Below are 25,539 nucleotides of genomic sequence, written 5' to 3'. Positions count from 1 at the left end.
ATCACTCTTCCATAAGGCATATTTTATTTAGTTCATTTTTCAATGTGATTTTTGTTTGACTCATTTAAAAAAAGATACAAAGCTTTATGATCCTGCAGGTTTTTGGACGCCGTAAGTAGCACAAATGTACGCAGTACAGAACAACAGCATAAGCATCAGTGTGTTAAACTTTATTCAGTGAGAACATGCTTGAAAATGTAAGCACCAATATTTACAGCAGAGCCCTAAAGAGCACAGAATTTAATCTGCAACTCCCACCACTGGGCTTCGTAAGAGTGGAAAGTTAATAAAACCAACAGTTAGAAATAATGACGTTGAAATACCATAATCATTCTTATTTACAACATACAAATACACTCGATAAGGCAATTAGTCTTCAGCAAGTGGTGGGAAATCCATGTGAAATAACTTATCCGACATAGCAAGAAAATAAATCTGTAAGCAAGTATGACAAAAGTGGGAGCAACTTACAACGGTGTTGGGAAAAAGGCATCTTGGAAAAGCATTTGATCAAGTGTCTATACTTTATAATCATCTTTTGCAAATTAACGACAAAACACTATAAAGCGATACGCATCATGAGGAAAAGATCAATCAAGTGATGAAAACACAAAAAAATAAATTAGAAATGGATAGCTGTGTTAAGTAATTAAATGAGTACCTGACTTCTTTATTATATTCTTTAGTATGATACCTTCCATAGCTATCAGAAAGCGGCAGCTTCCAATAGTAGCAGTCACAGTTATTGATTCCAAAATCTCATGTCACACCTACATCCTTGTGTAGTTCCTTGATAGCCATCTCCAAAAAGGTCCAGACATCTATCCAGAACAATCTACACAAAAGCTTTAACATCCTGGATATAAACACAAGTACAAGGGCACTTTTGAAAAAATAAAAATAAACACACCATAACAAAATGCAGAAATGCAATCATTCTGTCCATCTGCATTCTGTCCCACTGCCAAGTAGAAGAAGCATTTCAGCTGTGTGAATCTGTAGCAGGGATTCCTTCAGATTTACAAATAAGAGAAATGATGTTAATGTTGCTTTCAATAAGCCATAATAAGTCAAGCTGACTTCACCCAGGTTTTGTCCACTTCAGGTCTTCATGTGTTTGTGCCCTGATCAAAGGGCTAAATGAAATGACAGCCTTATTAGTGGATTGGAGTTTGAATTGAAACATTGTATGGACGAACAAGCGAGGAAAAAAAAAAAAAAAAAAAAAACCAAGGGTTAAGAAATCATTTTTAAAAATCTGAAGTCATTGTTTGGTACAGAATTAGCTTCTCAGGATATTTCTTGGAATGCACCTAGCATGAAGTTGAAAGTTTTTCTACTGATATAATTCAGGTAGTACACCTACAGAATGTTTCAATATGGCAAAGCATTTAGAACACAAGGTATGGACAGTCCTGTTTGTGTATGTGTGTGTGTGTGTGTGTGTGTGTGCGTGCGTGCGTGCGTGCGTGACACTTTTAACAATTTGCATCTGGACAATGGCAGTGGCATTCACGCTGTCACATTTGGCAAGATAATAAAAAACTGAAATCTGTCAAGAGGAAAACATCTTTCACTATATAAACTGGTTCCAGCGTAAGTGTTCTTAAGGCCTTTGGATCCACCGAGTCCCCTCAGGTCCCTGTTGCCCTTTAAAAGACAGAATCACAGATCCCCACTCACTAGCCTCCCCGTGGAGCAACACAAAGCAGGGATGCCGCCAAATCCTTTAGAGGTCATGCTCAGTCTCCAGACAAGTGGCAATGTAAACTACAGGCCTCAAACCTCAAAAAGGGGTACAAGTCTATTGTACAGGGCACTAACATGCTCTACGTCTCCGTTTTCTCTTTTTTTGTCCATAATGGAGGAGAAGGAAGGGATTCTACCGCAACAGACAACAGTTGCATTCAAGTCCATGACACTCCGAAGCTTCCAAGGCCAGGAAAGAAGGAGGAGGAGGAGGAGGAGGAGGAGGAGGAGGAGGAGGAGGAGAAGGAGGAGGAATAGAAAACGAAGGCTGAGAGGGGGAGTTGAGGCGATTGTGTGTGGAGGTGCCAAGTGCTTATTTGGGTCCTTTGGTCGGTGTGTCTGTTTCAGTGGACTGTCTGCCATCGGTCCATGCCTCTCGTGTGCTCTTGAGTGCCAGTGTCCGTTGCTGGTCCACAACCACATAGTCCACGCGCTCGTCTGACACAGCTGCTCCCGTCCCGTTGCTCTTTTTCTGGGAGATCAAAAAGTAAAAAGATGGATAAGAGCTACAGAATTTAGATGCTCTTGTCTTGATTGTGTATTTCAGGGATTCTCAAACGGTGGGCCTACAAATTATTCCAAGTGGGCCTTGAAATCAAATGTCTTAAACATCAAAATAATATTTGTGTGAGTTGCTGTTGACTATTTATTTCAGATGTATTGTTTATATTCGATCAGATGTGGGCCCCGAACATTTGTGAAAAATGTCAAGTGGACCACAAGTTGGAATAGTTTGGGAACCCCTGTGTATTTCATTATGTTTTTGAAAACAAAATATTGTGTCATAATACACTGACAAGTGACAAGTGACAAGTGATACACTGACAAGTGACACTGATAAGAGCTACAGGCTTTACATGTTCTTGACTGTGTATTTCAATATGTTTTTCAAATAATAAAGAATATTGTGTTCTTCTCCCATAATAGCCAACCTTTTTCCGTACTAATCAACGTACCTTCCATAAGCCCCCCACACTTGGGCTTACATTGCCCACGGGGATCCCGTTTGAGTCCGGCCGGGGTCATTTCCAGACCCTGCCCCATCTCTCTCCCAACAATTTCCTGTCCACTCTCATACTTTCCTGTACTAATAAAGGCCAAAACGCCCCCAAAAAACACTTAAAAAAACCCAAAACAACGTACCTTCCTTGGAGGTGTGGATTTGCCGGGGTCCAGGTCCAGATCCAGGTACTCCACCTGCTTATCTCCCTTCAGCGACACCATGGGGCTACTGCCACCATCAGCATTCATTTGGCCACTCAATTTTAAACCCTGCAATTAAACAGGGTCAATTAATCAATTAGTGATGTGGACTAATTGAAAAGCATCAGGCAGCTTCACAGTGTGTTCCAAAAGTGTTTTCACAGTCACTAATGCTGACTATCTATCTACTAAGTCCATGCCGGTGCTAAATACTATGACCAGTGTGAGAGGTAGGCTATAGAGCTAGAATGACAGTATGAAACTAAGTATGGACATGTGAAATGTTTACTACTTGCAGAGGAAAGAAAAGTATGAGGCGATGAGCCATCTTGTGAACATAATGAGGTCCTTTAGGATGGGGTGCTGTAGCATTTGGTAGGTAAACATTATACAACAACACAGTGTGGATTTCATGATGGCAAAGCCTCAAGCTAATGTCAAAAGGGTCAAAAAGCAGAGGATCCCATAATATAAAGGAAGACTGTGCTCCTGTGACTTCAAAAGCTCAGAACTTCTCTGAAGGTGGATCCTTTGGAGCGAGCAAATCACAAACACAGTGAGAGATCCCCAGTCTGTCTAAGTGGCAGCATGACCTGCATGGTCAGACCTCCTCCTCACCTCCTCTAGCTGGTCAAGGTCTGACACCTCCCTCTTAATGGGAGTGAGGGGCACAGTGCAGTAGAAGGACTCCTCTCTATAGAGTAGGAGACAAACAACAGAGAAGATAGGAGGAGAGAGCGGGGGAATGGGCAGAGTGGGGGGAAACAGAAACAGGAAAGGAATAAACAGTGATAGCCATGAAGAGAAAAAGATGGGTAGAAAAGGAGATGAAGGTGAACAGCAGGTGAGAATAGGAACGGTAACAGAGAGAACTTTTGCAGTGGACGAGAAAGGGAGGGAGCCAGAGACAGAGACAAAGATGGAGCAAGAGAATGTGTGTAGGACCGAGAAAGAGAGAGAGAGGTGAGAGAGTATTGCAATAGAACAAATAGCACTGACAAGTAAACAAAGGTTAAAGATGGAAAAAAAATTAAGAAACAAGGCACAGAAGCAAACCCAAAAAAAGAAGAAACCCATGATTCAGGAAAAGCAAACCGAACACATGTGGATCCTTTTCGTGGTTCAGCTATTTGATGCATTTTGCACTGAAGTATTTAACTTCAATCCATACTGCCAAAAGAGGCAGCAAATGTTCTTGTTTCAGTACATAAAGTACCTAAACATGCTATTTAATAATAAGCTCTGATGCATCCTTTGTTGCCAACGCAACATGAAAGGATCTCAAAGTGGCTTGAAGTAAGAGGTTGTGAGTCAGGAGGATATATTGTATGAACCAGTGTGAAAAGGAGCCACAGTAACATTAGAACAATCAGAAAAAAGAAAAACACATGCAAGATGCAATACATGCCTTCCAAAGAATTGTAGCCTGTAGCAGGAGGAGTAGGGAGTGGTGGGGGTGGAATGAAAGCCATGAAATGGCAGAAGAGCAAAAGGGAAGGTACAAGGAGGAAACAAGAGGAGTCCTTCCAACAGGTGTGGCAAGGGTTGCCACGTCTACACACTTCACAGCTTTTCTTCTTCTTTTTTTTTTTTTTTTAAGAGTGGGTTTTTGAGCATTCTATAAAAAAGAATGTGTTCCATAACAATGCAAGATTCTAAAATTCCAAATTGTGTTGTATGGCGCTCAGAATTCTATTGAACATTCTCTTTCCAAACGTTTCTGTCACACTGGAGTGAAAATACACGTCTTTAAGTGTTAGATTAATGCAGGTCTTGCTGTAATATGATTTCCTTGAAATAAGTGAAGCTCAACTTATCCTGCTACGCAAACACAAATCTGCTGACAACCTGTCTAGCTAGTAGATAAGCTTCACACCTGATGTCAAGGGGGATTCCAGGGAACAGTATAACAAGGGTTTTCTTTGTCAGATCATGAAATCATTTTCATATTTTCAGTCTGCAAATCTATTATGCACAGATTACAACAAAAGAAAATGATAATGAATACATTATTTTCAGTAAAAACACTGCTTATATGAAGAAATACTTTTATTTAGGTGCCTTTATTTTAGGAGCTAACAGAAATATTGGGCAAGTGCCTCAATTAAACGGAGAGTGGTAAAGCTGGATTTACATACTGGGTCGTCTGCACTAGATGTTTGCATGGGTACATAATTCTCATCACTCTCCTCGGAATCGGAATCGGAGCCAGTGCTTTGCACCGATGGGGGTCTTGGAGCTATGGGATGATACCTGGAGAGACTGAGCAGCACCACAAGGTTTATACTGCTGCTCACATACTCAGATGTACACAGCACACGCACACGCACACGCACACACACACCAACTCAGGCATGACCATGCACACACATGCAAATTAACACCACAACCAAGTCATAAATTAATCAACCCATGCACACAAGCACAGACACACGCAATCGCGCGCACACGCACAGGCACACACACAATATACGTAGGCATAAAAAATACATGTTATACAAACAGCACTCAAATATACACAGCAGTCGTTCAAGCTTTATCACACTCCTTTCACTAGGACAAACATGCAGATATACCATCAAATATTGCAATATGGTGATGGGTTAGGTGGTGTCTGTTGTATCTAGGAGGTTAACAGTGATATCAAGTGTTCCTTACAAGGACCAAGATCAGCTGCCTGACAGAGAACTGATCTTGGTCTTGAAGCCAACCGTGTACCTGCCATGGCTTCAAAGTGCAAGACATAGCCCAGATATCAGACTGTGTCAAAAAAGTCCCACTATTGAGCAGATTCACTGTTGGAAGACAATGCTCCAAGCTGACAGCCAAAGATATGCATAATATATTGTGATCATTAGTGATTTGATTACTATAGCTTTGTACACATATAATACTTGTCATTTACCATTTTATTATTTGCCGAATTCAACTGACACAGGACTGAGAGGAGGGTTTTGCCACATTAATATCCGTCCATAGGGATTTTGGGCACTTAAAAACGCATAGAGGTCAGGATATACTTACTCCCTGGTGAAAGACCTAGTGACCGGTGAGCGGACAGGGGCTTGAAACTCCTCCATCTCTGGCAAGGGTTTAATCTCCAGAGGGGCTGGTTTAGCTGTGGAGTGGAGTGGTGGGTAAAATGAGGAGGAGGGATAAGAGGGAGGAGGAGGAGGGAGGAGACAAAAAGAGAGACTTCAGCTTTTGAGTGACAGACTTTCGACTTCATCGAGAGTCATCATGTCTGGGAAAAACCCTGATGAAAAAATTGTGGATGAAGCCGTCTTGCTCACATAACCATCACATGCAAAAATTGGCCATACACATTTAGTACACACACACATTTTTATGAGTACACACACACATTTTTATGAGCCACTTTGTGTGTGTGTGTGCGTGTGCGTGTGAGTGTGAGTGTGTGTGTGTGTGTGTGTGTGTGTGTGTGTGTGTGTGTGTGTGTGTGTGTGTGTGTGTGTGTGTGTGTGTGTGTGTGTGTGTGTGCAGAGGTGGGGCGTGGCCACACATAGTGTGCAACTTGTGGTCCCCTGTATTTTTCAATGGCCACTTGACCCTAGCTTTTCTCTGGACTATACACAGTGATTTTGGACACTCCTGGACACTTCAGACACATTTTCAATACTGAGTATTTGGATACTCTGTACCACACAGGTATGGCACATGAGATGAATCACTCTTTATTCTCATCAACTTCTCATCACCTCACCACCACGTAGCTTTGTGTGTGTGAGAGATCTACCTTTGGCTGAATGTATGTGTTATGTGGAATTTTCACATCATTCAGGCACACTTCACCAAAGACGACAGTAGGGGGCACAATCTCCCAAAGAGCTTGGCAAGCCAGGCCATTTCAATCAACTATCTCCATGGTGAAAGGATCTCAAATAAATAAATAAATGAAATGAAATGAAAACAAAAACAATATGGATGGCTTATGCTCGTCAACATAATCAGTTAGCACCAATATGCCAATGCTTATAGGATTGTGTCAGAAACTACTACATATCAGGCACTAGGAGAAATGATGGGGTGTCAGGTCTGACACAACCAGATGACTGGTCTTTGACAGTTACACTGAGACTTCTTGACAGGAACTCAATGACAAAAACCTTTGACTGACTGAAAATATGAGTGAGATGTTCACTCTTTGATTCTCTCTCTGTCTGTCTGTCAATGTCTCTGTCTCTGTCTCTGTCTCTGTCTCGCTCTCTCTCTCGCTCTCTCTCGCTCTCCTCCCACATTCACTGAGACTGATTCAATCTTCACAGCTGGCCAACTGCGACACTGTGCTGAGAACTCACTCAATCTGGCAATCAAGACAGAGCGAGCTTTCCCAGGGTGCACCAGGGGGGCTAAAACATGCACCATCTGGTGCTGCCACTGTGGGAACGATGGAAGGAATAATAAAACCAATAAGCAGTGTTTCCCATACATTGAGGAAACTATGGCGGCCCGCCATAGTTTAAATTTGGCCGCCATAGTTTACGAAAATGTAAAAAAAAAAAAAAAAAAATTTTTTTTTTTTTACTTTTTTTTTTTAAACGATATCCGTTTTTGAATTTCCTTCGCATTTTCCTCCTGGAGTAAATACATCCTATAGACTCTGTATTGGTTAGATAAGTAGTCCCACGGTAACACAGAATGAGGGGAAAGCATTAGGAAGTGACCGTAAGGGTATTACAGTTGATTCATGTGTGCACACGTGTAACATCGGGTGAGTAACAGAACATGTGCGCAACGATGCGTTATGACACGCCGATATGCGAGGATCTTCGTCCAAATCGCTAGTCGCATGCATCATCGCTAACTGCGTTTACATCGCGTGCCGCGTGTAAGGGAAATGTTAGTTGTTGACATGTATGGAATTCACTTCAATTTGTGCTGTTTCTTGCTTCAGTTGTGGACAAAACGATTGGCCAAACTCACAATAGAAAACCTTTGCTGTGCTACTGTCCCAGAGAGCTGAAAAAAAAACCTTCATAGAAGAAGTCACACTTAACAGGGGTCATTGCTCTCTCTCTCTCTCTCTCTCTCTCTCTCTCTCGCTCTCTCTCTCGCTCTCTCGCTCTCTCTCTCTCTCTCTCTCTCTCCTCTCACCCTCTCTCCTCTCTCCTCTCTCTCTCTCTCTCTCTCTCGCTCCTCTCTCTCTCTCTCCTCTCTCTCTCTCTCTCTCTCTCTCTCTCTCTCTCTCTCTCTCTCTCAGGCCTACTATTTACCCATAAAAAATGAGCTTTCTGAGCCCTTTTTAATTTGTAGCCTATACCACTGAAGGCATGATAATGCTTCATCATATTTTAGAAATAGGGCCTATGTGCCTTTTATATACCAAATGTATCATTTTGAAATTGTTTCAGTTGTTTATGACTTGTGTATGACTGAAATTATCTCTGCATACTATCAGTGCTGCATTGCTTTGTACAGATAGGCTATTCAACACACTTTAAAAACACACTGAAAAGATACTGCCATAGTAGCCTACTGAAAACATTTTGTTCATAATAATGGTGATTAATATGGTGGTCTTAAATTTTCATACTGACATCCTTGAATTTGACTTGGTAGATCACGGCAGACCATCAACTTCAAAAGTAGATCTTGGTTAAAAAAAGGTTGGGCACCCCTGCTATAGAGAGAACCACAAGTGCTTGAAAGACAGGGATCAAAAGCCTAGTCAAGTTGTTGTAGTTTACTTGGGTTTGGGAGCAATATAAAAAACCTTCAGAGAAGGGACAGTTGGGATGAGTTTACTAACACTCCCTAGGCTTTGTTTTACAGTTGTAATGAGTTTGGTGACAGACCTTCATTGACACAGCAGAGGAGACATCGGGCTGCATATAGAAATTAATGTGTAATGAATGTGAATATAGGCCTAGACATAAATGTGTAATATGTTGTTCAGCCCTTTTAATGGGAGGAATTTGGAAAAAAAACTGGCCCTGTGACCAGCACCCCTCATGTAGAATGTGTACGCCTACAGATATGTGTTGGGGAAAAGGCATAGCCTACCCTCTAAGACCCTTTTTGTCTATGCGTTAACAATTTCACAGTGCTCTTAAATTCTTATCTCTGCTCCTATTTTGTTTTATTATTGTTTCCCAGACCCCTGCATGAGGGACGAATGAAACTGTGTTGTAAACAGAAATTATTCACTGTACTGCATTTTTTGACAATGACAATGTACTACTATTATACAAGTCATGGGTAAAATCTTATGTAGCCTTATTTCTCAAAATATAAATGGCTGAAATATAGGCCCATGCCTACAGTTTCTCCATGCGCCAATGTCATACTGTAGTCATTGTTTTGCCGTTTTGCATTTACGCTGCAAGAATACACCCCGCCCCCCCCCCCCCCCCCCCAAAAAAAAAGGCCCGTGTGAGAAGACCCCCCCCCCCCCCCCCCCCCCCCCCCCCCCCCGGACAAAATAAACCCCGGCTGCCCCCATAGTTTCCAAAATTTCTGTGGGAAACACTGAATAAGAGAGAGCTGCACAGAAAGCAAATCATGTGCAATAGAAGAAGGAGGTAGATATACTGGACTGCCATACATGAGAGAACAGGAGAAGAGAAAGAAAGGAGAAAGATGAGTTTGAGTTTTTTTAATAGACAGTGTCTTTTTTTTTTGGGGGGGGGGTGTGCCTTGATAGGATAGTGAAGGTTATGACAGGAAGCGAGTGGGGGGAGAGAGACGGGGAAGGGTCGGCAAAGGACCCGGGCCGGGAATCGAACCCGGGTCGGTCGCATAGCAAATGAGTGCCCTACCATTTGTGCAACGGTAGGGCCCAATTCATCAGTGTTTAATACGCACAGGTAGACATTTGCAAGGGATTAAATTTGTAACCACTTGCTGTAAGTGCAGCAAACGCACAGCTGAGACTTAAGAAAAACCACTAACAGTCTAACCACATGCAAATACAGAAGAGAGGACAAACATCCCTCTCAAACATGTTACATGTGACATTGTATTAGTTGCTGCCAACAAATAAACAGATCGCTAATGAACTTTAACACCAAAGTGAATGTCAGAATAACAGTTACATAACTGGTGGCTTAGCAACAGCGATAGAGGTAGTAAAATATATAAATAACAAAATCAGACAAAGCGTTAGTTCAAAAGAAAATATGGTAACCAAAGTCATTTTTGTGCTCAAAAGGATGTAGGTATAAAGTAACCTGGACAATTTAAATAGAGGAACTAAATAAAGGCACACTGATCACAAATCATACTTGCAATCCTTGATTGTTCAGTTATGCATACTAGAAGACAAATCTAAATCTGATATGTAATGTGAGGAAGTGTTTTTGAGCACGGCAATGTGGTTTGTGGGAGAACTAGCTTGGCGTCCACCAAATCAGTGACCAGAGATGTCAAGATTAAATGAAGGAAGCTACAAGAGGAGTGTTAGACTTCATTATTTTTCCAAGGCCCACACTCTAGTCTAGAAGTTCAAATGGTGTCATATCCAGGTGTGATGCAAAGCATTTAAAGAGCAGACAGGCAGTGACATGGAGCTATGTACGTCTGTGAATCGTTTATGTTGGCTATATGAAGTGTTGCAGCTTCGCTTCACTGTGGTTCGTTCCTACAAGTGTGACCTTGGAAGCAGTAAAATCGTTTGAAAAAAACAGTTTGACTCTCCTTTTATATATTTTGTAATACAAATAGTAATTGAAATAGCCTTTCTAATGCATGCATGAAATTCAGAGTGATGTTAGATGTAAAGAGGGCTCTAAATTAACTTGTTTTTCAGAGCCCTGGATGTAGGATGCAGGGTGTGTGAGTGCAGGTGGACATGGATAGTTTGAAAAATAGTTGACACTCCTTTATATCTTGCAATACAAATAGTAATTGCAATAGCCTTTGGTAATGCATGCATGAAATTCAGAGTGATGTTAGATGTAGGGTGAAGGGTGTGAGTGCAGGTGGACATGGAGATGAAAGTTCAGGCGGCAGAGAAGAGACTCTGGGATCGGTGGCAAGTGTTGTGGGTTACCTACCCTTGCGTCGTCTTGGGAATTCACCTATGGTCTGAGAGTCAGTTCGCTCAAGACCGACTGGCTTAGCTCTTAATACCTTAGGGCTCTGACCTGATTGGTGGAAGAGTTAGAAGACTGTTCTCATTACAAAGCTTTTGGACACAGAAACAGAGAGAATTGCCCGCTTTCACCACTTCAAATTTTAGCACCCACAAGACTTTGCCATGCAACACCAAAGGACGAGGCTATACAGTGCACGCGCGGAGCTCATCAGCTGTCCTCTTTTCCCCTTTCTCTTTCCCTCTTTTATGGTTTAGAGGACACGTGGCTCTGTAGTGGCAACAACTAGCTCGCATGCATCTCGCTCTCGCTCCATGCAGTATACATCACAGCACAGACAGCATATAGACACACAAACAGAATTTGACATGCAGTAAGTAGAAAGCACATGCATCAGAGGTTAGAGCCACAGATGGCCTTTGTTGTGTGAGTAACTGTCCACACCAGTTGGCCACAAGCGTCATCAAATCATCACCTCTGTACAACTGTAGCAAGAAATAAATCAACAAGCTATCACCTGAGGCATGGAAATTAAAAAGGCACCATACATTTTGGAGAAAGAAAGAAAGAAAGAAAGAAAGAAAGAAAGAAAGAAAGAAAGAAAGAAAGAAAGAAAGAAAGAAAGAAAGAAAGAAAGAAAGAAAGAAAGGATGCAAAGGCGAATGCCGATCGAGGAGCCTGATAAGATGGGATTTTACTCCGCAGAGGCACATACATTACGGTAAAGTACCCATATGCTTAGAGAAAGCTATACACCCCACTACACAGCCTTGACCATGCCAACCCCCCCGAGAGACACAGAGTGCAGCAGCAGGACAAACATCATAACACGACACTGCTGGCTGCAGAGGACTTACAGAGCACATATGCAAACAATCACATATGCAAACAAGCCGAACAGCAAATCACAGTGTATCTGGCCCATGCTTATCAATGATTCACTGTTCCCTTCGTGGCGATTGATATTATTTAGAACTCTGTACATGAAAAGTCTAAACTTGTATTACCTAGGTAAGTCAAGTCAGAGTTCAATTGTGTTGAATATAGAAAAAAAACATTGCCTGTTGTTGTAACGAGGTCATTTAAGTTGTAACTACGGTACACATACCATTACATCATCTAAGTAGCATTTTCTTACGGAAAACGTATGATATAAGCTGACTTTGGTTAAGCTGTCATGGATAAGGCTTTCAAGATGAAACCGTTCTGGAAGGTTCCTGTATCTGTGATTTGATTCGGCCCAAAGGCAGCTGTGGTGGCATCGCCTGGTGGCTGCCACTGATTCTCTGCCAGTTCGACATTCAAACAGCGCTCCAAGCCACTTTTAAACAAGATTGGAAATCGCCCTTGTCACCAGGCCATCAAAGAGGTCTTTGACATGATGGACAATGGGGACAGAAGGGACCGCTCCAGCCAGGCAGTGTAGTCAGAGAGAGTCCCTGAGACCCATGGATCACAGGCAGGCCAGGCACAAAAGGCGCCTTTCATGACACGGAGTTGGTCACATGTTCACGGCCGTGAAGGGGCAAAGGGGATAAGGCACTAGCACTATGAGGCACTAGCATATGCTAATCCAGGAAATTCGGAGGGGTTTGACCAAGACAGATTTCTAGTAGCCTGATTATCATCGACTTTCTAATCTCTTCCGAGAATTGGTCGGACCAAGAGCATAACAATTAACATTTCCCACATGGCATGGTTGAGAAGCCTCCCTTGGTTTGCTAGTGGTTGCTTGCTTCCCGAAAAAAGTGGGAGGAGTTCCCGACTTTTTTTACAGAAAGTACATGCATGACTCTTAACCGGACTAGTTGAAACGCTAAAGGTGTTGCGTCACTAGGAGGGCACGGCCTGGCTAGATTTCTAGCTTCTCTGCATACTTTTTAAGTTTTTAAAGATGGAAAAGAATTTGACTGATGATCCAATTGAATGATTATCATAGGTGACATAACAACTCAGAAGTTGAAATTCAGAGATATGACAATGAGATGATTATCAATCCAATCTGTGTGATGACTAGAGGTAAGAACTTGCATGGTTTTAAAGCTAATGTCAACTTCAGCAGGTCATGGTATTCGCAACCATGCTAATGTATCCATTCTAATTTTGGTCATACCGTGACACTTCAGATTAGATCATGTGTTGGTAAGGCAGACATCTGTGCACTGCCTGCTTTATGATAATGTAACCCATTGTCTTCATTGCACCTTACCAGAATCTATGTTCCACCTTGATTACCGTGTAATACATCTTTTTTTCTCTTACATCACAATACTAGATCATAGATGTATCTGTCAACACTCATTTCTGGTCATTTTAATCTTGTCTACCTCAACTCTCAGAGTATGTTTCTTGCACATTTGTCTATACAGAATATGTTTTTGCACAATTGCCTTTTTATTTTTTTCTTAAGTTTTTATTTTTCCCCTCCCTGACTAATACCTGTGTTATATGCGTCTTTAAATGTCCATGTGGGCATTATGTGCATTATTTATGTAAGCTACTTGACACCTGAATTTCCCCTTGGGGATCAATAAAGTTACTCTACTCTACTCTACTCTAATCTATTTCTCATTATGGGTAAATGCTTGAATCCCACCGTCATCAGGAAGCATGTGTTTCCCTACATACTCATTCTTGGCTTCAGTGCTCTTGAGCATGGTACTGTACCTACCTAACACCACATTGCTCCAGGGCCTGTGGCCAGTTATGGGTAAATGCATGAATGGTATTCATAAACATGGGCCAGCACATTAAAACAGAATGTATTCCCAGCATTTAAAGCAAAAGCTACAGTCAACACCATAATCAATTCAATAATCAATTCAATAAATCTGACATTTCTAACAGAATGAATCACAATTGTTTAACTTAATAAATGATATAAGTATATTGAAGTTTCCCATCTTCCAAATTAAGATACACAAGCACAAATTTGCTCTTGTACGCACAAACACTCTCTCTCACCTCTGCAGTCACGCAGTCACGCACGCACGCACAAATTCTTCCAACCTCACAGCACTCTGCCTTACCTTTGCGGTCGGGTTTAAGGTTACGGTCCACAGGTGGTGGCTGCCGGTCAACAGGAGGAGGATCATTCAGGGGCATTTGTCTCCGTGGCGGTGTCTTAGGGCTGGACCGGAAGCCCATGTGGGCTGGCGGAGGTACCTGTTTGCCCAGAGACGAGAACTCCACTGTGCCTGGGGTCATAGGCACATAGTTGGGTTCCTGGATGAGCTCTGACAAGCTGCCCGAGCGTCGATGGGAGGGCGAGTTGGCACTCATGGGTACGTAGTTTTCATCCAACTCCTCCGTGGAGGCACTTGTAACAGGCATCATGCCATGGCTTTTCTAGAACACATTCACACACACACACATACAAAAACCCAAATGTTCAGTAATGGAGGAAGACACACATTTTCTGCCTCTGAATCCATTTTCTACCACGCTCTACTGCATTTAATAAAAGCTCAAGGAGCAAAAAACATTGCCATTATGATAATAATAATAATAATAATAATAATAATCCATAGGTTTTGTACTGTAAAGCACTTTTCTGGACACTTAAGGACGCTTTACAGACCATGTAACTTCAAACAAAAACACTCAAAGACATACAGAGACTCGAACACAAAAATATAACGGCAATTGAAGGTTTTTTGTCCATTATAATAACGCTATGCTTATAGGTTAATATGATTTTTTTCCCCATTTCATCTTTTTTTCTGTCATTGATGTATTGCATATCAGTGTTCTGTGACAAGTCCTTCACCTAATAGCCACCTGCCATGCCCACACTCTTATCCAATCTTATCCATTGGAATTAACCCACAAATGTACATTTTGAGGAAACTTACAAAGTATGTATGTAGACTTTCGTTGAAATCACATGAGCCACTCTTGTCTGATGCAAATGGTCTTGGGATGTCGTAGCAGTCCTGGGATCCACAGTCTGTGCAAACATAAACATTTTATTTTAGTAGTTGAACCTGGAATGAGACTGGTTATCCCGATACATTTTCCTCTATGGAGCACATTGTCAGTGAGTCTAGACGAAGTCAAATGCCCAGATAGGCCTAGAAATAACTACTTTTAACCACAGACAGAGGACGCCTGTGAAAAATACTGCTCCAACTTTGTGCCACTAGCCTGAGGTTAAAACTTTAAAAAGGATTTTTAAAGCAACTGAGACACAGAGAATGAACTGGTCCAACTGCTGTGTCATACTTCAACTTCATGTTAAAAAGTATGTTCTCAACATATCTGAATGGACACATATATGATAGACACAAGAATTCACACATAGATGATAGGATATCTGAACAGTCCTTTGTAAAAAATAAAATGCAAGAGTCAAAAATGGTGGCTACGTCGTTTTGCAACGAAATTCTTCACATCTTCTCCAGGCTCTCTGCCATAATAACCATAGGTGGCCAAGGATGTTATTTGTCATTCTGTCACTTGTTAACACATCACCAACAATCAGTGATTCTCAGCTCTATAGAAGGACACATGGATGAAATGTATCAAAATGACCACATGTATCAAAATCAAAGCTTCAGGGATGCCATGTGGCATAATGCATAGGGCACTTGCACCACATAACGGCTCATGGTAGAGGTTGGCCTCAGGTCATTTTTCATTCCAACTCCATCTCTATCTCCCAATCATTTCTTATCGCACAAAAAGAACATATACTACTTCATATAATAAAAAATATCAAAATACCCCACTCAAGGGGGGCGCTGTGGCGCAACGCGCTAAGCCCCCCACACTTGGGCTTGCATGCCCATGGGGACCCCGGTTCGAGTCCGGACGGGGTCATTTCCTAACACTACCCCATCTCTCTCCACACTCAATTCTTGTCGCACCTTCACTATCCTATCCGAAATAAAGGCCCAAAAAGCCCATAAAAATATTTTTTTTTTAAATAAAAATTCCCCACTCAAGAAAAGGACATCAATAAGAGCAAGAAAACAGAATTAACACTGATCATCTCTTACAAATGGTCCAGACAATGGTTTTAAAGGGTTTCAAGCTTCCATCATGCTCCCATAGGCCTAATACAGCATAGCTGGAGAGCACTGATAATGACTTAACATAAGGCTCCAAGAAGCAGGTCATTTAGTTTAAAAAGGCACCTGCTAATTTCAAACTGACAGTTGTAAAGCCAGATAAAAAATGTAAACAAACTGGTGATGCATCTAACTCGCTGCCCAGGCTCAATGGTCCCGGAAATAAAAACAACGATGCGTCGTCAAGTACTGACAATGCAGGGGTAGCGTGAGCAAAAGCATGTTGAAATTTGATGGAATTCTCCTTTAGTATGAGACAAAACTGTTGAATTGTATGGCTGGATAACACGAAAACACAAAATGTTGTTCAGTTGAAACACACTACAAAGCTTTAAAAACACCAAATAGAAGGTCATGCTTAAAACGTACATGGAAAATGTTGTCTTTAAGGACAACATTTCATTTTTAAAACCTTTTTGAAAAACAAAAACATTTGAAACAAACAACATTGTTGCATGACCCTAACACACAGGGGGAAAACGTGCCACAACACCTTCAGTGCTATGATGACACGTCCTCAAAAAGAGACTTCCCATAATCAAGCTACCTTTGCGTAGACGTGTTGAATCCATAGGACCGATAGTGTTGCTGCGAAGTGCTTTGTGTCCCGCACTAGTTGGCACACAGTAGTTCCCATCCGTTTCCGAGATGGAGCGTGGCACAGCGTAGGTGTCCGTGGGCGACCGTTCTGGTGGTCCGCCAGCAGGCATTGTAGCCATGGACGACGAGAGAGAGGGTTTGGGTGGCCGGGGAGGGGGCACGACCTCACCACCACCCACAAGGGGCTCCACAGCCGTTACCCGCTCAGCACAGCTCCAGGGGAACGCGGAGCAGCCACTGCCGGGGGTGGGTGGGATGTCGTAGCACGTCATGTTGCGCATCTGGGCCTCCAGTGACGGCTTGCGGCCCTGTGTGGGAAAAACGTACAGCTCGCCGGCCTCCCCCTCCGACGCGGATCGAGCTGGAACGGGCATTACCGTGTCCTGCGACCGACTCCGGGGGAGTTGGTAGAGGCCGCTGGGGTCTGTGGGGGGCAGGGATGGGGGGCCGTGGCGTGAGGGCGGGGAGTCGTACAAGGCGGCTGCCGAAGACGCGGAGGGAGGATGCGAGGAGAAAAAGCCGTTCACAGGTGCGTGCTTGGCTGACGAGCAAGCGGTCGGAGGGGTGCGGTGCAGCGGAAGGTTGTCATTGCAATCAGGCTCAGAGGATGTGGACTTGGAGCAGTCACCATGAGACCTACAGGCGAGTTGGAGTTTGTGGGGAAGACGTAGAGGAGAAAACACATTTAAATGTATTAGTAGTAATGGCTAGAGCATACATTAATAATGACTAAACTTGAATATCTACACACACACAGACTAAAGGCTGCAGTATACTCGCTGTGTCTGTTCCTTGCCATGAAAATATGATTTCACTACACCTACTTGATGCGGCCATGCCAAAAAAACCATCGCCTCTTCTTCGGAGGTGTGAAATTGCACAATGGCTCGCCAGTTCAGAAACTGAAGGCCAGTTATGCCCCAATTATAGGTTTACATTTAGATTTGGGAAATCAAACTATATAGATTTTTTTTTTCATCAAAAAAAGGCTAGTGATGACAGGCTTGTGAGACACGGCAAAAAATAAATAAGTAGACCTAGAAGCTTGCTAAGATGGAGCAGAATAGCCCTCGCATTTCATCAGTATTTACATTGCTTCCACATTTCCAGCTATGCAAGCCTGATTTTACTGACAGAAGAGACAAGATACACACTGATGGCTTAGCTTCACTAAAAACACATTCATCCTTGTCTGCTGTTTTGAATGGGTAGCTATGGTGATAGTGTGCACAATATACAAAGAAGTTTAGTAGTTTGTATGCAACGGTGAGTATAAAATTGCACAGCCAGTATAAAATTGGCCTAAAGGAAAATGCCTGCCAATTTCAGCATGCACTTGTATTGCTCGCTCTACTCTTGACTTGTCAGCACTCAACGACATGTCAGTTTTTTATTCAGCCCTTTCAAAGATCCTGGCCATTTTCATGGGGGCATGTTAGTCTACCTTTAAATAAATGTTGTTCCCAAATGCTCCAAATATCATCCAAATACTTATGCAATTATGCAACAACAGCAGGCGGCAAAAAATGCCATGTTGTCATGTATTGATAAGTCAAGGGTAGCATGGGAAACACCGTACAACCACATGTTGAAATTAGCAGGCATCCTTTAACACTAGCAGGTCAATGCAGCACACACATACACACTGATGATTCATTATAGCAACAGGTTTTCAGATCATTTCACAAATCATGTCCAAATTTATTCAATTTTAAGTCAAGCTTCTTCAAAATCAAAGGCTTATTCATGGACAGATTAAGTTGCACTGTAAACGTTCAGGAGTGTCTTTGTTATAATCATGCAGTATACAAGCATCTTCTTGGCCCAAGTCATACAAAACCCCAGATTTGCAACACTCATCTACAATTTGGTGAGCAGACAAACTACAGTCAGTTAATCAGGCACAAACCTCACTCAGGTGCAAATGATAAGTATTTGTTTTTAAGCAACAAACTTGTGTGTGTGTGTGTGTGTGTGTGTGTGTGTGTGTGTGTGTGTGTGTGTGTGTGTGTGTGTGTGTGTGTGTGTGTGTGTGTGTGTGTGTGTGTGTGTGTGTGTGTGTGTGTGTGTGTGTGTGTGTGTGCGTGCGTGCGTGCCCAAATGCTTATGCGTTAACAAAATCCATGTAATGCACCAAGCCAAATCCACACACCAACTGTTTGTGAGTGTATAAGTTTGGCATGAATGAGAGTTGCACACTGCACACTGGTGCACTACACTACTGGATGCTTTCCACTCACTGACTGGTGTGGAGAGAGCTCCTGCTCTCACACTCCTCCAGGAGCAGATACTCCTGGTCCCCCTCAGGCGAGGAGGGGGGAAGAGGCAGGGGAGGAGGAGGAGGTGTGGGGTTCAGTGAGCTACGCAGTGCACAACACGAAGGAGGTCAGGTCAGGTCAACACAACAGTTGGAAACTGATTTTGTTGTTGGGGGGGAAAAAACAGTGCTGACTGATCCATTGCCTACATAGTACTCTATACAATATTTGAGATGCATTTGAGATTCACTCCTAAGCCACCAGAGGGGTATACAAATAAGCTGGTTCAGGACTCAGGAGTAAACCAGGTTATGTTAAGAGGTTAATCATCTAAATAATTTACATGATTTACCTCGTGCTCAGCAACATCACATGTAATAGAAGAGCCTGCAGTCCTCAATTTTAAGAAAATGAGGACTTCAGGCTCTTCTATGACATGATTTACCGCTTAACCTCTACATGGTTTACACCCGAACCAGCTTCTTAGTACAGGCCCCAGATCTTTCAATCCACTTTCAATCTCTTCCTCAGTTTTCCTCTATACCTTTGTAAAGGGTCTTTTTCCCCTTTCCTATTTCCCTTATTCCACCAGCGCTCACCTGCCAGTCTCTGGCTTCTTGCTCTCGCAGTTCACCAGCCAGAGGTAGTCCTGTGGTTCATCGAGGCTGGAGGAGGAGTCGAGGTGGCTCACACTGACCGGCTGGTAAGGAGGAGGCACAGAGGTGAGGGCCGAATGAGCAAGCGGTCCGAGACCCATCGAGGATCCAAATTGCATGTCCACACCTGCACCGCCCGACTGCTGCACCACCTTGGCCGGATCTGGAACAGGAAGGGTGAACAGATACAGAAAAATCAATCAATCAATCAATCAATCAATCAATCAATAAATCAATCAAAAAGTTTAATATAGAAATTTATATAGCACATTATCATATATAAATGTCATTCAATGTGCTTAACAAGAATAGAGAAAAGAGAAGAAAAAAAACGATATTGTGTTATAGATAGTGAGTAATTAACTATCACCAAAGGCGGATGAGAATAAAGCTTTTAATTTTCTTTTAAAACAAGATACTGCTGGGGCATTTCTAATTTGGACAGGAAGTTGGTTCCAGCATTTTGCAACTGAATGACTAAATGCCATTTCACACTGTTTAGACCTGACCCTAGGCACAACCAGTAGAGGAGATTCTGAAGACCTACGACATCTATTAGGATGACATTGCTCAAGCATAAATGTACAACGTATTTAGAGTCTAAGCCATTCAGTGACTTATAAACTATCAGAAGAGTTTTAAACTCAATTCTAAATCTCACTTGAAGCCAGTGCAAAGTACTGACCCAAGTAGTGAGTGATGTGGTCTCTACAAGAGGAGCAGTCGGTGAAGTGACCGGAATTTCTTGAGACGTGAAAGATATGCTACCAAAGGTCATTTCACAATTTCATTTTTCAGTTATAAAACCTCACTCAAAGAAAGCTGTTAATAATCAGCAGCACGGCACCATGGAAACCAAGACCACATAAATTCACATCATAACTAACAAGACTTTCTCCAAAGCCATCCTGCCCTAGTGACAGAGAGGTTAGCAACTGTACCTGAGAAAACACCCAATATAAACAAAGCACAGTAGTTTTTGGTCTTGTCTATGGTATACAAATATTGGAACGACACTGCCAACAGGAAATGAAAAGACCATGATCTTATGAGCCTGGGCTATTAGTGATTTAAGCAAAGGGAACACTATGCAGAGGTGCTAGAGGACAAGGAAGACTGCAAGGGGTGTGAGATGGATGCCAATATTTCAGATATCTGTCACCAGGGCTCTAAATGAACACCTGCCAACCGGCCAAATGCTGGTGAAAATTCAATTTGGCTGGTAGAAAAGAAAACTTACTAACCATTTTGACCAATTAGTGAGTGTGTGTTTGGCCAGTGGTCTACTAGCCATTTTGACTAGTGATGAAAAACGGTAATCTAGAGCCCTGTCTGTCACAGATGTTCATACACACACATCACCTGTATACATGTGGGTGGTTAATTGCAATGCACAGGCATGAATACATCTGGTAGAGTCTGGTTAACTTGAGTTGAGCTCAAACTGCACGGGTAAGAGGCCAATTGTCAGCTGTCCATCCCTCAACCCAATTGGAGACAATTGAAGACAACCTTGTCAGTTTCAATTCTGTTGATGTGCTTGGCACAACCCAACATCAAAATTGAATTGAATTGGGAAGTGGTGTAGTTTGAGTCCAGCATTATCTAATGTTAACAGAAAACTCAAGAAGTACACAAATTATACTGTACATAATGCTATTACATCCCGCATAATGCAATAAAGTTCTACATTCAGTGTGTATTCACAGTGTATTGGATCAGAGAACAAAATATTTTTTCCATCTGTCTGATGACCATGACACCGACCGCCTAGTGCTCAGCAACATCACATCTTCCCTGCTATAACAGGCGCGAAATATGTAACCCTCTCCTTCCCGAACCCAACGCAATATTCTTACCCACTTAGGCACGGGTGCTTTGCTTACTTACTGCTGACTGGCTTGGGCAGTCACCCAGAACCCGCTGCATTCAGGTTCTTGAGATTTGAGGGGTTTTTTAAAATAAAAAATGTGGTAAAGTTAGAGCTGAATGAACACATTCTAGTGCAAAATGAAGTTTCTAGCGTTTTTAAATGCAATTATTTCATGTTTTTAAGAGGTTGAGATATTTAGGTTTTAATAGGGAGAGGGCACCTTTTCCCAAAAAGGGCTTAGGCTAAAAGGGGTTAACACATAGAAAACAGCCCTGTCAATGAGAGTGTGTGAACACAGGCAGCAGGAGGCAGCAGATGTTCAAAGGCCCACGCCATCATTTCATGTAAAGGGCCGGGTTAGTTATCCAGGTCACTCCATGAATGCATTTGATGGTTTTGAGACAGTGCTGTGTAGCTGAAGAGAAATATCTGCAGCCTTGGCTGCCAGGGACTATACAAAATGTTTCACATTGCGCTTTCATGCGCGTGTTCTCTATTCTCTTCATTGCTCTCCATTCTGGCCACCCCCGGCATTTGCTCAAGGTCCTACAATTCACGCCTGTGGGAGAAAGTGAGTGGGTGTTGAGATGGCTCTATTCAAACTGCTGTCTCTGATACACAGTTAAGGCACGCAGGCATGCACGCACGCCCGCGGTGTGGAGATGGCTCTATTCAAACTGCTGTCCCTGATACACAGTTGAGGCACGCACGCACACACGCACGGGGTGGAGATGGCTCTATTCAGACTGCTGTCCCTGATGATACACAGTAAAGGCACGCACGCACGGTGAGATGGCTCTATTCAAACTACTTTCCCTGATACACAGTTAAAGCACGTACACATGCACGCATGCACGCACGCACGCACACACACACACACACACACACGCACGCACGTACACATACATGCACGCACATACACGCACGCATATGCAAGCAGAGGAGTACTGTACTGCTGTGAGACAGGCGTTAAGCCTAGATGCTAGATCTTTCCCAGGTAGTCCACAAGGGGTCATTCTTGCACGTGACTATTCAAAATTCCAACTCCTCCCCTTTTCTCCACAACACTGACCTTGGTGAAATGAGATCCAGTAGGAGCTTCTACTTTCAATGAACTTCTCTGATACATCAGACTCTCTGTGCAGTTTTGCACAGAATGTGTCGTTTTTATCCCTGACCACTGCATTGTATGTATCTTTAAACCCAACAAATACACATGCATGTTTCTTCATAGACTTGATTAGATTATATTCAAGAAAGCGAATATGATTCCATGCTGATACCATGCTTACTTGACTTTTTCATGATTGAAGTCCATGCTTTATGATTGGAGAACCAGATGAAGATGAGCCCCCTACATTGTCCTTCTTTCTTTCTTTCTTGCACCCTCTTCCCTTCCTCTGTAGGGCCGTCCCCTTCTCCGCTTCTGTTTATAGGGCTCAGCACAATGGGAAAAATCCCCCTCGTCCGCCTCAGGCCCTCTTCCTCTCACTGACCAGGCCAGGCCAGGCCACCCAGAGGCTAACAGCTACATGCTAACAACAGACACTTCACTTGGTGTGCTCTGTTGTGTGACTGGGTTCAGCTATGACGTCTATTCTGCTCCAATAAGGATTCTCCTCCTGGGGGAACAAGAGGGGCCTCTCTCTCTCTCTCTCTCTCTCTCTCTCTCTCTCTCTCTCTCTCTCTCTCTCTCTCTCTCTCTCTCTCTCTCTCTCTCTCTCTCTCTCTCTCTCTCTCTCTCTCTCCCTCCCTCTCTGTCTCTCTCTCTCTCTCTCTCTCTCTCTCTCTCTCTCTCTCTCTCTCTCTCCATCTCTCTCCATCTCTCTCTCTCTCTCCTTTGGATCTCTCTCTGACCTTTGGAACAGATTGGGATGAAGGGTAAAGTGCATGGGAAGCTCTACGTTAGCCTTTCTCAACAGGGGCGTTACAGCCCGCCAGGGGGCGTTGAAGAGACCTAAGTGGACGTTGAGAAGGATGCAGATGGGAATTAAGCCCCACCCCCACTCATCTGCATCCTTCATTTGTCAATAGGTAGGCTTATGATGAGGTCAAGGGGGCGTTGGGAGGCTTATTATGAGGTCAAGGGGGCGTTAGTTCAAAAAAGGTTGAGAACCACTGCTTTACGTGATAGGAGGACACTGGTGAGCTCAGAACTATCCCATGATTCAGCAAAAGTGTCTGAGCTTTTCACTGCTTTTTACTGCACAATTATCAAGGACTAAATGCATTTTTAACAACTGTCAAAGTCCAATGCATGGTGGTTAGTGTTCAGAATTATATGAGAACAGTAAACACAAGCTAATGTTTTATGAATTAGGCTGTACCAATGCATGGCTGATACATTGATGTTATATGCTGGAAATGATCAGAAACCTCCCTGTTATGGTTCACTGCTTCACTACATTTCCTCCTGAAACATGAGTGCCAAATTGCTACTACAAAGGTTTGGCCAGTGTGGCAAGGTAGAAAGAGTACAAATTGGAGATTCATACACAGATGATGACAACAAAAAATTTAGGAAAGGCATCGGGAAATCAAACACGTAGAACAGGTAGAAATGGACAATTTCATTTCAGCAGGACAGTCTGTCAAAAAAAGTGGCATACACACGACACACGTGTGTGTGTGTGTGTGTGTGTGTGTGTGTGTGTGGCCTTGGCTATAAATGCCAATATAGCACTTATCTTTGGAAGCCTGGGACATGTACACAGACTGGTCACTAGATGTCTAAGGATGGTTGGCTTCACGAAAGCAAAGGCACAGCAAATAGGCAAATATTGCTCAATATCCTCCGTTGTTGGTAGTCGTCATATTTAGAGAAAGAGGTGTTGCTTGTACCCTTAAAACTGCTCTTATTGTGAGACCCGCATTGAATTGTGACTTAGTATCATTGTATCTGTAAAATGTATGGCCATACATATTATGAATTGCGGACATAAATATAGTAGTTAAAATGTGTGTGTGTGTGTGTGTGTGTGTGTGTGTGTGTGTGTGTGTGTGTGTGTGTGTGTGTGTGTGTGTGTGTGTGTGTGTGTGTGTGTGTGAGAGAGAGAGAGAGAGAGATGGGAGGCATGCGTTGCCAGATGTGAGGAGACAGAAACAGGAAGTGGCTACTGGGGTCACAGAGGTCAAACTCTCCCAACTGTATCCAGACAACTGGAGTGCAGTGCACCTAGTAATTATGTCTGTTTGGCTGTCTAGAGCAAAAAGTGTGTGTGTGTGTGGGTGTGTGTGTGTGTGTGTGTGTGTGTGTGTGTGTGTGTGTGTGTGTGTGTGTGTGTGTGTGTGTGTGTGTGTGTGTGTGTGTGTGTGTGTGTGTGTGTGTGTGTGTGTGTGCGCACGCTTGTGGTCACACTTGGGGCATTGTGCATGCAACATGTTGCCCCGCATATGGGCATTGGGCACTGGTGGATACGTATATTATGCATTTGTGTCAACATCACTAGATCTGCCTCAGAGATCACTTGTCTGAGGTTGTATGCAGGGCTCTAAATTAACTCTTTTCATCACTAGCCAAAATGGCTAATAGATGTTAATCCAGCTAGCCAAACACATACTATCTAATGGGTCAAAAGTGGCTAGTAAGTTTGTCTTTTCTACCGGCCAAACTGAATTTTCAGCAGCATTTGGCCAGTTAGTGGATGCTAATTTAGAGCCCTGGTTGTATGTTTTGTTTGTTCCTAAGAGTCTGCTCCTAACGAGCATCAATTAACCTCATCCAGCTTAACCTTATTCCTATCCACATCAACACAGATCTTTAAACAATACAAGGTTAAAGATTTGTATTGCACAGTACAGATCCAATATCAAACATTTACACATAGCTTAAGTAAGTGAACACTCAGGCTTCACAGGATTCACATACGACAGTCAACACTTGCAACTACCCATTCCCATTCACTGTACATTGGATTACTTCCTCCCGCACTGAGGTGTGGCATCACTCGCGATGCATTGGATCCGTAAAGAGTTGAGGATTGTCAAAGCTTTGGCAGATGTTCTGACCGAGTGCATCAACCAATGAAGTAGCAGTATACAGATGCAACACCACTGCAGGAACCAATAGTTTTG

The 25,539-nt window shown here is 42.9% G+C and overlaps 1 protein-coding gene across 6 annotated transcripts in view; it reads right to left on the bottom strand.

The window, feature by feature from the left end:
- Positions 1 to 149: 149 nt before the first annotated feature.
- gab1 (GRB2-associated binding protein 1) overlaps positions 150 to 25,539 on the bottom strand; it is an 82,596-nt gene continuing 57,206 nt past the window's right edge. Inside the window, exons 4-13 of one of the 6 annotated variants that reach the window (XM_063218642.1) lie at positions 19,536 to 19,755; positions 18,919 to 19,038; positions 16,626 to 17,314; positions 14,861 to 14,955; positions 14,036 to 14,354; positions 10,968 to 11,057; positions 5,977 to 6,070; positions 5,091 to 5,214; positions 2,893 to 3,021; positions 150 to 2,221 (exon numbers count right to left, since the gene is read on the bottom strand). In XM_063218642.1, the coding sequence (XP_063074712.1) occupies positions 2,063 to 2,221; positions 2,893 to 3,021; positions 5,091 to 5,214; positions 5,977 to 6,070; positions 10,968 to 11,057; positions 14,036 to 14,354; positions 14,861 to 14,955; positions 16,626 to 17,314; positions 18,919 to 19,038; positions 19,536 to 19,755 (2,039 nt within the window). In that variant the 3' untranslated portion in view covers positions 150 to 2,062. Of the gene's footprint in view, positions 2,222 to 2,892; positions 3,022 to 3,570; positions 5,215 to 5,976; positions 6,071 to 10,967; positions 11,058 to 14,035; positions 14,355 to 14,860; positions 14,956 to 16,625; positions 17,315 to 18,918; positions 19,039 to 19,535; positions 19,756 to 25,539 lie in introns of those variants that run through there. The other 5 variants (XM_063218643.1, XM_063218644.1, XM_063218645.1 and 2 more) reach the window with 5 other exon arrangements.

Source organism: Engraulis encrasicolus, chromosome 16 (assembly GCF_034702125.1).
Source record: "Engraulis encrasicolus isolate BLACKSEA-1 chromosome 16, IST_EnEncr_1.0, whole genome shotgun sequence".
In the NCBI taxonomy this organism is placed as follows: domain Eukaryota; kingdom Metazoa; phylum Chordata; class Actinopteri; order Clupeiformes; family Engraulidae; genus Engraulis; species Engraulis encrasicolus.
This window is presented reverse-complemented; position numbering and strand designations above follow the sequence as displayed.